The 14016-nt window shown below is 34.2% G+C and overlaps 1 protein-coding gene and 1 long non-coding RNA gene across 2 annotated transcripts; one reads left to right on the forward strand and one right to left on the reverse strand.

Annotated features, from left to right (window-relative positions):
• Positions 1-1317: 1317 nt before the first annotated feature.
• Positions 1318-3041, forward strand: LOC148767320 (uncharacterized). The gene is made up of 3 exons (XR_016033971.1): positions 1318-1773; positions 1881-1928; positions 2650-3041. It is a non-coding gene; the product is annotated as an uncharacterized LOC148767320 (long non-coding RNA).
• Positions 3042-4856: 1815 nt separating this feature from the next.
• LOC105950010 (FAD-linked oxidases family protein) lies at positions 4857-12535 on the reverse strand. The gene is made up of 18 exons (XM_012973330.2): positions 12105-12535; positions 11878-11977; positions 11686-11786; positions 11353-11401; positions 11086-11178; positions 10731-10845; positions 10141-10201; positions 9765-9801; positions 9636-9697; positions 8598-8694; positions 7715-7789; positions 7052-7160; positions 6735-6844; positions 6028-6090; positions 5657-5736; positions 5415-5545; positions 5273-5316; positions 4857-5146 (listed from the first exon to the last, which is right to left on the reverse strand). The coding sequence occupies exons 1-18, from the start codon at positions 12371-12373 to the stop codon at positions 5027-5029; spliced, it is 1716 nt and encodes a 571-aa protein (XP_012828784.1). The 5' UTR covers positions 12374-12535; the 3' UTR covers positions 4857-5026.
• Between the last annotated feature and the right edge of the window lie 1481 nt (positions 12536-14016).

Below are 14016 nucleotides of genomic sequence, written 5' to 3' on the forward strand. Positions count from 1 at the left end.
GGAACCAAATATTTGGTTGTCAACCATCAACCGACCAACAAAGGTTGGTTCGATAATGATTTTTTAAAATTAAAGCAAAGTTAGTTTGTCAGATAGGTCGGTTTTTGAGCCGGTAATCGACGACCCCAACCAGTCCCAGCCCTAAACCTATTTTTCACCATCCTCTGTCTTGATATAGATCAAGTCGCTATCATGAAAAGTAATCAAGATTATTAGATTATTATTATTATATATTAATTACTAGTGCTTAATTACTCTGCATTGATCGACAAGCACAGCTTATCTACTTTTCTTTTCGAAATAAATAATGTCACAATATATATGGCACTATAAACATTTTCACATTCTTTATCACATCAAATATATTGGTGTCACATAATCAATAATATTGCTGGGATTGTGACCCGGCCCGGACGCGAATGGATATGTGCCCAAAAGTTTATATATATATATATATATATATATATATATATATATATATATATATATATATATATATATATATATATATATATATTTGGTAATGGTAGTATTTCATTTGTTCAACAAGTGTTATTTTTTCTTTTTACTAAATATAATTAATTCCTAATATTTTTTGAATAAAATTTTGGATTCGTCATCAATTGTCAATCTTAAAATGTAATGTATATAATATAGATAACGGGCAGATTACGACCACCCCTGAGATATGACAAATTACCAAAAGAAAAAAAACCTTATTATTTGAATAATTACAGCCTCGTTTTAAATAGTTTTACATAAAATTTATGTAATTCGGTTATTTACCGAACCAAATCGTATATTCAGTTCGGTAAACGGTATGAAATGTTGGCGTACCGAAATTTCAGTTCGGTTTTACAGATTTAACATCCCTAAATTTACATCTGGAGAGGTAATTTCGTAAGATGATACGTAGTTGAGAAGAGTGACTGTAATTAACCAAACAAGAGTGAGTTTTCGTCATTTGACCATAACTAAGAGTGGCTATAATTTGCCCTATAGCTAAATTATTGTACTATTATTATCACAACAATATTGATGACGTGGGGATTTACTTTATAGAAATCTAATCGACACCAAAGATTTTATTGCGATATAATTGGATGTCATTTTCATTCTCTTTTTCTCACATCTTTTCATGGTGGCTGCTCTCGTAAAGTCAAGAATTGGCCATGATTTACATCCTCCATCAATCCTTGTCGGGCCAAGGGATGGGGGCCCTGGGGGCGAGGGATTCGCCTTTTGGTGCAAGAATTGGATATATTTTAAATAATTTTGTAATAAAGTTAAGAACTTAGTTACCATATAAATTAGGGACTATTAGTCATAACCCCCTCTAGTGTTTTTTTAATAATGGGGGATCCAGCCATATTTTCAATATTGGTAGGAAACCCACTATTTTAATTAATCCCGAAAATAGCCTTTTTGGAGCCACGTTATGTCTAATAAAAAATCACTAAAAAATCTGGAAAATAAACTGCTGAAACGTGTGAGATTTTCTCCCCAAATCTCGTTCTTCCTAATCTTTCCATAACTCCCACTGCAAAACCCTAATTCTGCTAAACAACTACGCCGGCGACAAAACCTATGGGTAGAGAAATTGAATCGCTGCCAAATTCTTAAACTCACTCACCCACCATAATCTGCGATACAACCACGCTGTTCCGTTACCTGGGTAAAAAAAAAAAAAAAAGCGACGAAACTCCCAAAAAAGTGAAATTCTTGAAGCTATGAACACATCGCAGTCGAGAAATAAAGCAACGCCTGGGAGCAGTAAGTATCCCCCTGAAATAGTCTTGTTTACTCATATCCTCTTTTCGATTATATCAAAAAACACAGCCTTCAAATGTGTTTTTTTTACATTTTGTTTTTGTGAACAGGAGAACGCAGCACGAAAGCATTGAACGACATTCGGCTAACCGACGCAGGTAATTATTTTGATTTCCTGCTATAATTTGTGCGATTTGTTTGTATGACTTGAATCCCTGCTATAATTTGTGGGATTTATTAGTGAACTGTTTTTGGTAACTTTTAACAGACTATTTAGATAATAATGCAGTAGTTTTACATGACAATCTGTAAATAGACTATTATGCGTAGATATAAATCGACTATTTTGTATATTAACTATATTTTTTAAAATAAGCCAATCTCCATGCCATTGTGAGGCAGAATAGTCTATTTGCTTGGGTGTCTTGAATGTTGTGTAATTATTATTGAACTATAAATAGACTATTCTGCCTAGATATAAATTGACTATTTTGTGAATATACTTTTTTTTTTTAAAATAAGCCAATCTCCATGCCATTGTGATTCCAAATAGTCTATTTGCTTGGCTGTCTTGAAGGATGTGTAATTATTATTGAACTGTAAATAGACTATTCTGCCTAGATATAGATTGACTATTTTGTGAATATACTTTTTTTTTTTGAAAATAAGCCAATCTCCATGCCATTGTGATGCCAAATAGTCTATTTGCTTGGGTGTCTTGAGTGATGTGGAATTATTCTTGAACTGTAAATAGACTATTCTGCCTGCAAATAGTTCATTAGTATGTACATAGACTATTCTGTAAATAGACTATTCTGTAAATTAACTATTATGTAAATATACTATTCTGACAAGATTTTTTGGGACAAATATAATCAGACATGAGAATGGGCAGCGACTGTTTGGGCAACGATTCCTAGGGCAAAAGAAGAAGCCAGCACCAATAAACGGGATAGTTGTTTTCAGAGGGCAAAAGAAGAAGACGACGTCATTAAATAGGATAGTTGTTTTCAGAGGGCAAAAGAAGAAGCCGACACTGACGGGCAACGATACAAGTACCCGTTTTGTTATTTTTCCAAGTTGCGGACATAAATTGTGAAGATTTTCTTATGTTGGGGAAATCATAAGCACATCAAGAAGATTAGTTTGAACGATAACGCCGCTTGATTGTTTTGGTTTTGTGTTGTTAAAAAATTGCTTAGCATTTCTTTTGTTTTGATGTTTCTATGTTGACATATGGAGTATTTTTTGATTGAGTTGTTTTTCATGAAGATGATTTTGGAATTAGACCTTTTGCACAACGATACATTCTTTTTTCTAACAACTTTTTTGCTCGACAATATGAATATCTGTTCTGATGATAGCAGATTTTGGGTAATACCTGTTTTCGGTTAATAGTTGTTGTTTAGAAATAGTTGTTTTTTATGATAATAGTCGGTTTGCAAGAACTTGCATTTGGATAAAATTTGTTTGTTGATATTATCAAAAAGATTATTTCCACAATTTTAGCAAAACGAATATGAATCCAACTATATCCAAATTAATTGTTATCAAAAGACTATTCTGGAAAAATAACTAGTAAACGGTTATGTTTCAAAATATCTGCACCTCTAAAAATCAAATCAACATAAACTATGTATACTAACAAAATTATAATGACATGATTACATAACAAAGACAACTACAAATTGTCGAAAAAAAAAAAAAAAAAAAAAAACACCCAAATTTCCAACGAAAACTACTATAAATTCATTATTTCTATTCTTTGTCATAGCATAGAGAGAGGCCAATGTCATCTCACAACTCCCAACAATGTTGGCCTCAAGAAGCCCTAGCCTCCAGTGCTCTAATACTACAAAAAGAAATTTATGAAAGTCAAAATCAATTACAAAAGTGACATAAACAAATACAAAAGTAACAAAATAATGACAATCTTCCCAAAACAACTACAAATATTATGGAGCCAGTAGAAAAATATGAAAATCTCCTCTGGTGCATTCTCCCATAGAGCTCTACAACAAGCTTTCGGACATCTTCAAATTAAAGTATATTCAAATACCTAACAAGACATATTAAACATAAAAATTAAATTATTTACCAACATAGAAATCGACTGTATAAACATAAATGCATACATCGACTATAAAGCCTCCGCATAATCAACTCAGGACAATCGTTCGCACATCTGAATCCAATTACAAAAAAACTTCATGTAATTAGTACGGAATGCAATTAAAGATGAATTTCAATTTATAAAATAAAAGCAACAGTAAAAAAATCGTTCACACATAGGAACAACATAAAAAATCTCGCCTTCTTCAATTACAAAACCGCCGATGAACTCGATGAGATCCTCTGAACCAAAAAACGAAACACCAGTTCGCATATACGAAATCAATTAGAAGCCACTTTCTGCAATTACATCAGTTCACCATATATATGAATCCACATTTGATGCATCGAATCAGCAGTAAAACACAACTGCGTTGCAAAAAAAAAAAAAAAAAAAACTCAGCCTTCTTCAATTACATTCGTCGACTCTCTGAACGGAACGAGATATGAATATCAACACGCGCCTTTGGAACGGTTCAAAAATTAACACGATGTTTGAGAGAGATGAGGCGGTTATGGAATATGCCGATATATCGTGATTTCAAAGATTTTCTTCAAATCACGTGTTTAAAATAAATTAATTACACAAGGGTGAATATGTAAATGTCAATTATGAAATTATTCATAAAAATTCGAATTTAATACATGGGGGGTTTCACTAATTATGAAAAGGGGGTTAAACCCACCCTAATATATGTAAATGATGTGGGGGGTTTTCACTAATTATCCCTATAAATTATGCCCACAATTTCACCGATTAACCATTTTTATTGTTGACCACCATGGACCGCCATTGACCGATCAATTTCATTTATTTATTTTTAACCGCCGATCTCCGCCTTTGACCATTAATCGGTTATTTCTTTTGGTTCGACTATTCAGTTGTTCGATCAACACAAACACAGTATAATAGCGGTCTACACAATAAAATAGCTGAAAAAGTAATAAAAAGGAAAATTGATCGGTCAACACAGTAAAATAACAATCCAAAATAAAATTTTAACCAAGTCAACACAGTGAAATAGCGGTGAACATTTTATTTTACGCCGGTCACTATCAAAGAGCCAACTGTTGAAATCCGGATTAAATTAGGGTTACAAAATTGAGTTGAATGCGTTGAAAGAGGATAAACGAACGAGTAAAACTAGAAGCAAATATGGGAAGGAATGAGCTTCCCAGGATTCATAATCCCATTGGGATCTAAAGCATCTTTTATCCTTTTCATAGTCTTCAATGCCTCTATTCCGAGCTCCTTTTCCAGATACTGAAACAAATTAATACGACGATTATTTCATTAATAATCACAAAAGCGATAATAATCAAATTCACATTCATTTTGATAAAGTTGAGATTTATTTTGAAGTGTTCGTCGGTGGATCCGAACATTTACCTTCATTTTTCCAGTGCCGACACCATGTTCCCCAGTGCATGTTCCTGCTCCACCCATAAATTCGAAATATATTTTTAAATACCGAAAAAAATATATTAGTTTCATTTAATGAGTAGATAATTTTGATTGCAATAATATATACCTTCCATATCTAAAGCTGCATGAACCATGAAATGGTTCAACCTCTCAGCTTCCTTTCGCTGTTCGTCTTTATTGGGATCGAATAAAATGACTGTGTGGAAGTTTCCATCACCAGCATGAGCAATCACCGTGCTGTTATGTTGTATAGAATATAGGTGGAATTAGGAATGGCCAAATCAATTAATTGAATTATGGGTTAATTACTAAAAAACCCCGTAAAAGTTCAAGAGAAGTACGATCTACCATACTAAAGACGAAGCATCAAGCTCTTGCTTGGATTTCGATATTATTTCAGCAAGGTGTGACAGTGGAACACATACATCCTGCAAAAAAAAAAAAATTATACAAAATAAGACACGAGTTGAATAAGAAACAAAATACATGTCCAACTAGAAGAATATTGATGGAATTGATCGATTGATTAAATTGGATGGGATTACGTTGTCCAATATAGTGTAATATGTGGTTATCTTATGTTTGAGATGTATGATTATACAATCCTTGTATTGGGTAATATCCTTCATAGGATTGTGTAAGAATAGCGGTTGTTTCAAAAAATCCGCTAAAAAATGATGATCTGTTATTTTAAACAGAGAAGAAAAAAAGGAACTAACCGTTATCATTGCTTCGAAATTTGGTTCCATTGCAAAGCAAGCCCAAAGTGCCTCCTTTCTTATCTAAATGAGAGAATTTAGAGAATCAGCATTATTACATGATAGAAATAAAAAAAGAGCATGCAAAATATATCTACAAAACACACTGTAATAAAAAATACATAGATACGCACAAACAAAAGTAACAATAATAAATAGATACGATAACTGAAAGCCAAATCTCCAAAGAATCTGAGCCAAACACTTCTGCTGTCAAAATAATATCTGATAAATGGGCTACACTGTTTTACGTAATGAAACGAGGGAGTTATATCAGAGGGTAATGAGTGAATTCAGAAACTCTGGTTCCTTCAAAAACATTAACCTACAAGTTATATAAATCAGACCCGAAGGCTTAATATTCAAGATAGTGAACAAGCTGAGTTTGTGGTTCACAAATTACTGCAGTCAATTGAAATGCACATTCGAATATCAATGAGCAAGCATATAATGAAACTCTTCAAAATATGATGAAACTCTCTTGAAGATTACTTGAAGAAACTTCGAAAACCAGTGCAGAGAAAACAAAAAAGAAAAAAAAAATGATTTAACGTACGTATGATCGGCTAAGATGTACTCCGGAAAGGAAATACCAAAGCAAAAATTAAGATATTCATACAAATTGATGATGACTTGGCCATTAAGTAGTCGACATTAATGTGAGATACCTTCCAAAGTTCCTTTTTTGCTTCGGGATCCTCTGCAAACACAAAATCTGACCCATTGTGCTCTGAGGCTATCTTCTGAACTATAAGTGTCTGTTCGCGTGAGTATGCTTCTGTGGAGAACCAAAAAAAAAACATAATCAGTTAAAAGGATGAAATCGGGATCTTAGATAGAAAGAAATATGATACAAGCGTCACTTCAACTATCTCGCTTTGCCAGTCACTTCCTAGAGCAAGATGGCAAAAAATTGAACCTCAATCAATCCATTTTTTAAGCTAGAAGAGTAAAAATATGCGTATCGGGAGTTAAATCAATTCACCTGTGCCAATAAATTCAAACATCAAAGTCGGGGCTTCAGGCAATTTTTTATCATTAGCGAGGTTGATTGCTCTCACTTGGACTTCATCCAAAAGTTCCACTCTCGATACCTGTTACAGGATAAAAACAGAAGATGAAGAAACAACAGAGGAAATGCAAAACTCAAGTATCTTGTATTCTAGTTAATCATATTTGAAATTTGCATCAACTTAAGATGTGAGTATGATTCCTCCTTCACATAGATGAAATAACCAAGAAAATGATTGTCCAAATGTTTTAAATGTATGGAAGAATATATGTCTTAGTACTTCACAAGATGATTAGAAGTGCAGCATGCACTATGAAGATGGAACTGCTGCAAGAATTTAATCTTTATAGCAGAATGCTCTTCTTTAGGTTATCTTTTTTTTTTTAAGATGGTTTAGGTTTTCTTTAATCTACTAAAAGAGAGGCAATAAAGATTAATCTTTTTCTCTCCTTGTTTGTTTGAACAATTTTGAGGACTCAAAGAATAAGTAACAGGCGGAACAGCCGGACAGGTCTTATAAATTCAAAACAAGAAATATATAAACGTGAAAAAGAAAACGACACGTAAGAATCATGATGATAACTAGAAAATTGAAAAATAGCCTTGAAAAGAGCAATTTCAGCAAAACTCCCTGACCTGTATGCCAGACAGCATAGATGCAATAGCAACATCCGCTGCATCTTTAATTGTAGGGAAGTTACACATCGCCACCTGTTAAATATTATCGACCGGAAAAGGGAATTACTCACTTAAGCGTGCATGCAATTTCAAAATAGACTAATTATATCAAAACTAATGTCATATTACATAAATCTTTTTTTATTTCAAGTGAACTCTCTAGAGAAATTGAAAACCATTTGAATCCTAGACAATGGCAACCCACATAAAACATATGAATGATTATTTGTCATCATCATTATCATAGATTCATAGTTATTACTATTTTACAGAGGTAGCCCTCACAAATTTTATATATTACATGTGATGAAGATATTAGGGGTATCTAATAAAATCAAGCAGTTTTCCGAAAAAAACTTCAAATCCAAGAAATCTAAACTGCATCTTCAAAGTTTTCTTAGTTATATTCAATTAGTGATACTATCACTTCCCATACATAGGTTACTTGAAAAAAAATTATATACGAGGTAGAGACTTCACGTTTTCAGTTGTATGTTGCAGCTCTATTGTTATGATGGACAACTGAGCATGCTGCCATGCAATCTAGTATTCTGAAGGCGGTCATTTTTCGGTTTGAGAAATGAGAACAATCATGCAATTTGTGGAAAGGTGGCTAGCCAACTCCTGTGACGTTGAGGAACAGTATACATATTGTATAATTTAGGACTTTTCTTTTACATGTCAAAACAGCATTTTGATGAGAGATCTTTCTTCTTTCGATTAGTTTGATGGATAATGGGGTAGTGCAGTAACTAAGACAACCTCCAGTAGTCCTCACAGCAAATAATGGAGACTAGGGTCGAGAGAGAGAGAGAAGCATAATGGAGTAATAATGACATACCACCGAGTATTGAGGGATCTTCTGCAGGCGTAATGTAACTTCTGTTATAACACCCAAGGTTCCTTCACTTCCAATCATGAGACGTGTTAGATCATATCTGTAGTTCCACAAGTCAGTAATGTTACTTGGTGAAGATGACCAAGTAAATTAGTTTAAACAAAGAAGATACTAAGATATCCTTAACAAAGATTTCATACGTCACAAAAACAACATTTTATAGGTAAGATGACCTTTTCCTACAATAAATTGAGGCAATGCAACATGATATTGTAATTTTAGTGAGTAGAAAGAGAGTCAACTCGAAATAATGCCAGGCTAGATATGCAGACTTTGTGATCAAGGAGATGGAGCATCGTGCATACATCCACATATATAATTAGCTTCAAGTGGCTTAAGAAATGAGGACAGCAAAAAAACAAAAACTTACCAATCTCAATTAAAATGGTTAGTTACACTTTACCATCTGAACTACTCATGATTTTACACTTCACCCCCCAATTTTTTTTGTTAAACTTTTCCTCTTGAACTTGATAGTCTTTGCACTTAAACCAATAGAAGTAAAAAATGATGATTTTTTTAACCATAATTAAGTTGGATGACCAGCACTCGTGACTTGATTAAAAAGACGGCCTTATTAGAGAGCAAACTGCAAGTGATGTGAGCTGGTCTGGTTAAAAAACTACCTTTTCTTAAAAATCCTGGAGTACATGAGGCCTTGATAACAGGAAAAATTCAGCGAGTGTAGTATAAAATTCATAAATAATTAATCCGGCAAAGTCTAACTAACCGCAATTACAAATAAGAAAGAACTATTTTATGTAGAAAACATCATAAGTCATATAGCACCAATGGTTCCAGATATTTCTGTCATTTTTATTTGCCTAATACAGCAAAAATATTATAAGCTAAAGCTAAAATAGTGCAGTGGGAAGGAAACAAATAGATTATGTAAACAATACAAAAATACTTCCAAGTTCAATACTAATGAGAATATGGAAAATAACTACTATTGGTGCAGATTCAAAACAAGGACCATACCCTGCGGCACTTTTCCTGGCACGAGATCCAGTCTTGACAACCTCTCCATTGGCTAGAACAACCTGTAAGAGAATAAGCATCATGGCCATGATCTCTATGACCAAAAGGCATTAATAAGAATAAACAAACCTTAAGGTTGATGACATTTTCGCGCATAGTTCCATACCTACATGCTAGAAACCAAATAATTAAGCTCAATTAAGAATGCGTAGAATACTTTAAGAAAGGCATTTTATTTCATGCCTCGATTAGTTAAGAGTTAAAACCCATTGTTATAGAAAAACTTGACCAAGTATAAAAACCTAAATTAACACACAGTGCAGTAACTAATGAATGTTGCAAGTAAGTTAGAGTAAAACATGTATGTATATGTATCGTCAGCCACTACTAAGTTACCACAAACTCATGCTCAATCACAATGCAATACTTGAATGTTTGGCAACTAAGATACCGTGAGTATGGTAAATGATCTTTATTCCTGTAAAATTGAAGGCAAAGCAACTACCTTACAGCTAAGGAACCAGAGCACCGTGTTGCACACATTCCACCAATGGTTGCTCCAGGACCTGAAGATCAGCTCTAGTTTAAAAAACAACATGAAAGTTATGAATGTCTAGTCAATTTGTAAAAACATGGTAAAGAGACAGAATGCCACACTAAAAATATCTAAACTTCAGAAGAAAAAAAAAACCCAACTAAGGCTTAGCCTAGTGGTATTGGAGCTTCTTCCATAGTGGTGTAGGTGAGAGGTCCGAGGTTCGAATCCCTTTGGGTGTGTGTGTTGTAACGCCATGTTCTTTTAACTTCAGGAAAATTTTCAATATAACCAATTAATGTAATTTTCTATAAGTTCTTTCCCCGCTTGGCTACAAAAGCTCAATCACCTACTCAATATCCTCAATGCAAACGGTCTTGTAAATTACAAAGCCCTCGGCATCATGTATGAGCCATTCTCCACCATTAATCAAGGCTATGTATGGTACAGACGTAAAGTCTTACAAAGAGATTCATAAAACTCATCCTAAATCATAAATAATCATATATCTATAAATAAAAAACAAAAGCATCACATAACCAAGACATGAGAAAAATCACCAGGATCCAGAGGGAAGAATAACCCATAAGGTTCAAGGTATTCATTAAGCTCCATCCACCCAATCCCAGGTTCAACAACAACATCCATGTCCTTAACATTTAGTGATTTGACACGCTGCAATGAGAATAGTTTACAAGGTAAGTAACAAGGATTACTCCCGACTGTGGTTACATTCACTATTAAAATCGAACACAGGCCCGTACATAAAATTCAAAAGTGAAGAGTAAGAACTTGCATAGAGAACAGCTTATCAGCAATTTGACCAAAAAGACTTGATATCTTCCAGAGAAAGCAATTGAGATACCAAACAAAGAACTGAAGAGAAAATCAAACTATTTCTATAGTCATTCATACTTTCATTAGCGTCATGTCAATGCACACTCCACCACTAGGGCATAATGTGTGGCCTTCGATTGAGGTCGCTCCGCCGTATGGCACAATAGGAACCTGTTAGCACAATTTGGAGATAATGAGTCAAAACTTCCTCACGATTCAAAAAAATCAAACTATATACAGTCTATAAATCGTATAAGTTACCAAAACGCAACAAGATCAGAAAAGATAAACCAGTAACTGTAATGCACAATCATTAAGTTTTGAAATATAATAGCAGCTCCAAACCTTGTGCTTGTCACAGGAAGCAACTATCTTAGAAACCTCCTCTTCTGACCTGCATATTAGTAGGCAGATGTAAGAAGTGCACATAAACTGCGCAACGAGAAGACTTGCGCAGCTAAGGCCTAAATGCTAAAGTGAAATAATCGAAATCTAAAGTTAAATAATGAGCCTAGATTCTGACTTTACTTAGTTATGTTGCTGTTAATCAATATCCTTCCAGCACCTATATTGGATTCTCAACGATAGTTTCGCTTCTTCCACCATTTGCTGTTTGATTATATCGATCCAAATATCTAGGCCAATCACATAATTTTTTAGAGTTGCGATCAATCTTACCTTGGGAAAACGATAATATCCGGGATGTTCACTGCTTTGTGGAAGCTGTTCTGTGGCTTCCCATGAAAGTATCTTTCATCATAGTCCATTGTCATATTATCCTGCAACGAATAGTAAGCATTTCAGATGTTAATCGTTTCAAACCCCCACCGGAAACAATTTTAACTAATAATTAAAATTGAGAAATAATACCTTGCAGATGAGCTTCAATTCTTCAATAAGCTCCTGTGGGATTTTTTTGAGTGAGCCTTTCACCAAGTAGTCTGTGCTATCTTTGCCTCCAATTCCCTTACTTCAAAAAATCAAATGTAATCAAAATACATATCACTAACGCTATTTTAAGCTTCAGAAACAAATTCACCCAGCCAAAACATGAAACTCCAACGGCGAAGCATAGCAAACAAATACACGATACTTACGTTTGATCGAGAATTGGGGATTGACAGTAGGATGGGCAATTAACGCCGTTTGATTGAGAAATAAAAGAGCCGGCGGAAACGGCAAGAGCCAGTGGAAGTAGGGAGCGAGCCCAAGGTGATACGGGTGGTTTCCGAATATGCCGACATCGCAGAATTATTTCCGCGGCGAGACTTGGCGGCGGTGCGGTAGTCGTAAAGGAGTTTCTGAATTTGGTGTAAATTGGTTTTGAGGAAGAACGCAGGCGAGAAATCCACGAGGAGAACGCCATTGATGCAGCTGTGCAAAGCTGGGGTGGGGGGAGGAGTGACTGAAACCGAAGTCACACGGAGACGATGACTATTAAAATCATTATCCGAAATGTCTAAAATGCCCTTCGTTAAATAAATTTGTATTCTCTTTTTTCTTCCTCATTTTTTTTATCTATACAAGTAATTAAACACTTTTCTCCATCATTCCAATATATAATTAGACCCGGTTTTTTGTTTTTCCATTTTTAGATGTCAAACCCGATTCATCGACGGGTCATGGTTGAACCAATTTGACCGATCGATTGATCCAGTCCAATTCTGACAACATTGCAAAATAGAATTGACAGTACAAAATTACGTAAAATGATACCAAAAAATAAATGACAATAGAAAAAATAAAATGCGATTTATCCTGAAATAAAATCAACCAACAATTTATTGAAATCTATTCTTATTAATTATTTACTATTGACTATTGAGGCACATGCATGCAATAAATGGATTGCCCAATACGCATAATCATCTTTTCTGTACAATTCATTCCTGATTCATGGATCCGAACCATCCATACACTAGTTTTTTTTTTTTTTTGAAATAATTGTATTTAAAGCAAACTTAGTATTCTTTATGACATAATTATTATTTTTCTTTGATGAATATTAGAGAAAAATGGCAAATTTTGCTTTTGCTCCAATTTCCTTTTTGGATTATGAAAGTGACAATTGCATACAAGTTATAGCCTATAGGACCGGCTCATGGATTGGAAATAGTGGTGTAAATCAGCTGAGCCGGCTTATGGCCTCGATCGATATATAAGCTGGCTCAACAAAAGCTCGAGCTCCAACTCGAATTTTTCGAGCTCGAGTTCTACAAGTTCAGCTCGACTTGAACTCGAATTTGAGTTCGAGAGTTCGAGCTCATCAAATGAAAGGTCGGTGAGCTTGAGCTTGAGCTCGAGCTCGAGCTCGAACTCACCAAATATGACTCGAGCTCGAAAAAACTGGCGAGCTCTATTTGGAAGAAGGTTTCTGGTCTTTATATAACCTAGTGACGTCTGGGAAAAAGAAAAAAAAAAAAAAAAAAGCCAATACAGTTGAAAACTAGACCGAAATAATATAAATTGATTAATCGAACCAAACACAATGAATCAACTTTCATTACTTACAATTTCTAACTTTCTGAAACTATACTATATATAATTTAATTAGTTGCATCATCTGAAAGTTGACCGGTTGATCCACCGGCCGGCAGCCCGCAGCCCCTTCTACCTTCCATTCCTCATTCCCCCATATCCACGTTCAAAATCAACAATACAAAATAAATAAATAAATATATATATATATATATATATATATAGCTCAAAAAGAAAAGTAAGTAAAATTAAAAATAAAATTGAACATGCATGTGAAATTAAATTAAATTCCCGAGGTAATTGCAAATACCACCCCTGTGTAATCTCTAATTGTCAAATACCCCCCTGTGGAAAAAAAACTCACTAACTCCCCCCTATGTTAACAAAGTCAAGGCATCCGGACCCCTAGAGGCAAATCGTGCATGTCACTCGCGGAATGTGCGATTTTTTATTCTATTTTCAGGGTGAAATGACATAAATATCCCTTTATAAGAGGAAAAAAAACCAGATTGATTTAATTATAAATAATCT

This window comes from Erythranthe guttata, chromosome 10 (genome assembly GCF_056151865.1).
Source record: "Erythranthe guttata isolate IM_541 chromosome 10, IM_541, whole genome shotgun sequence".
NCBI lineage: Eukaryota > Viridiplantae > Streptophyta > Magnoliopsida > Lamiales > Phrymaceae > Erythranthe > Erythranthe guttata.

Excerpts from the sequence above, each read along its gene's own strand:
- LOC105950010 (XM_012973330.2), bottom strand. The coding sequence starts at position 12,373 with ATGGCGTTCTCCTCGTGGATTTCTCGCCTGCGTTCTTCCTCAAAACCA. Across the intron at positions 10,846-11,085 it reads TTGACATGACGCTAATGAAA|CGTGTCAAATCACTAAATGT; the intron begins GTATGAATGACT and ends TTCTCATTGCAG. Across the intron at positions 5,317-5,414 it reads TGCAGCTTTAGATATGGAAG|GAACATGCACTGGGGAACAT; the intron begins GTATATATTATT and ends TGGGTGGAGCAG.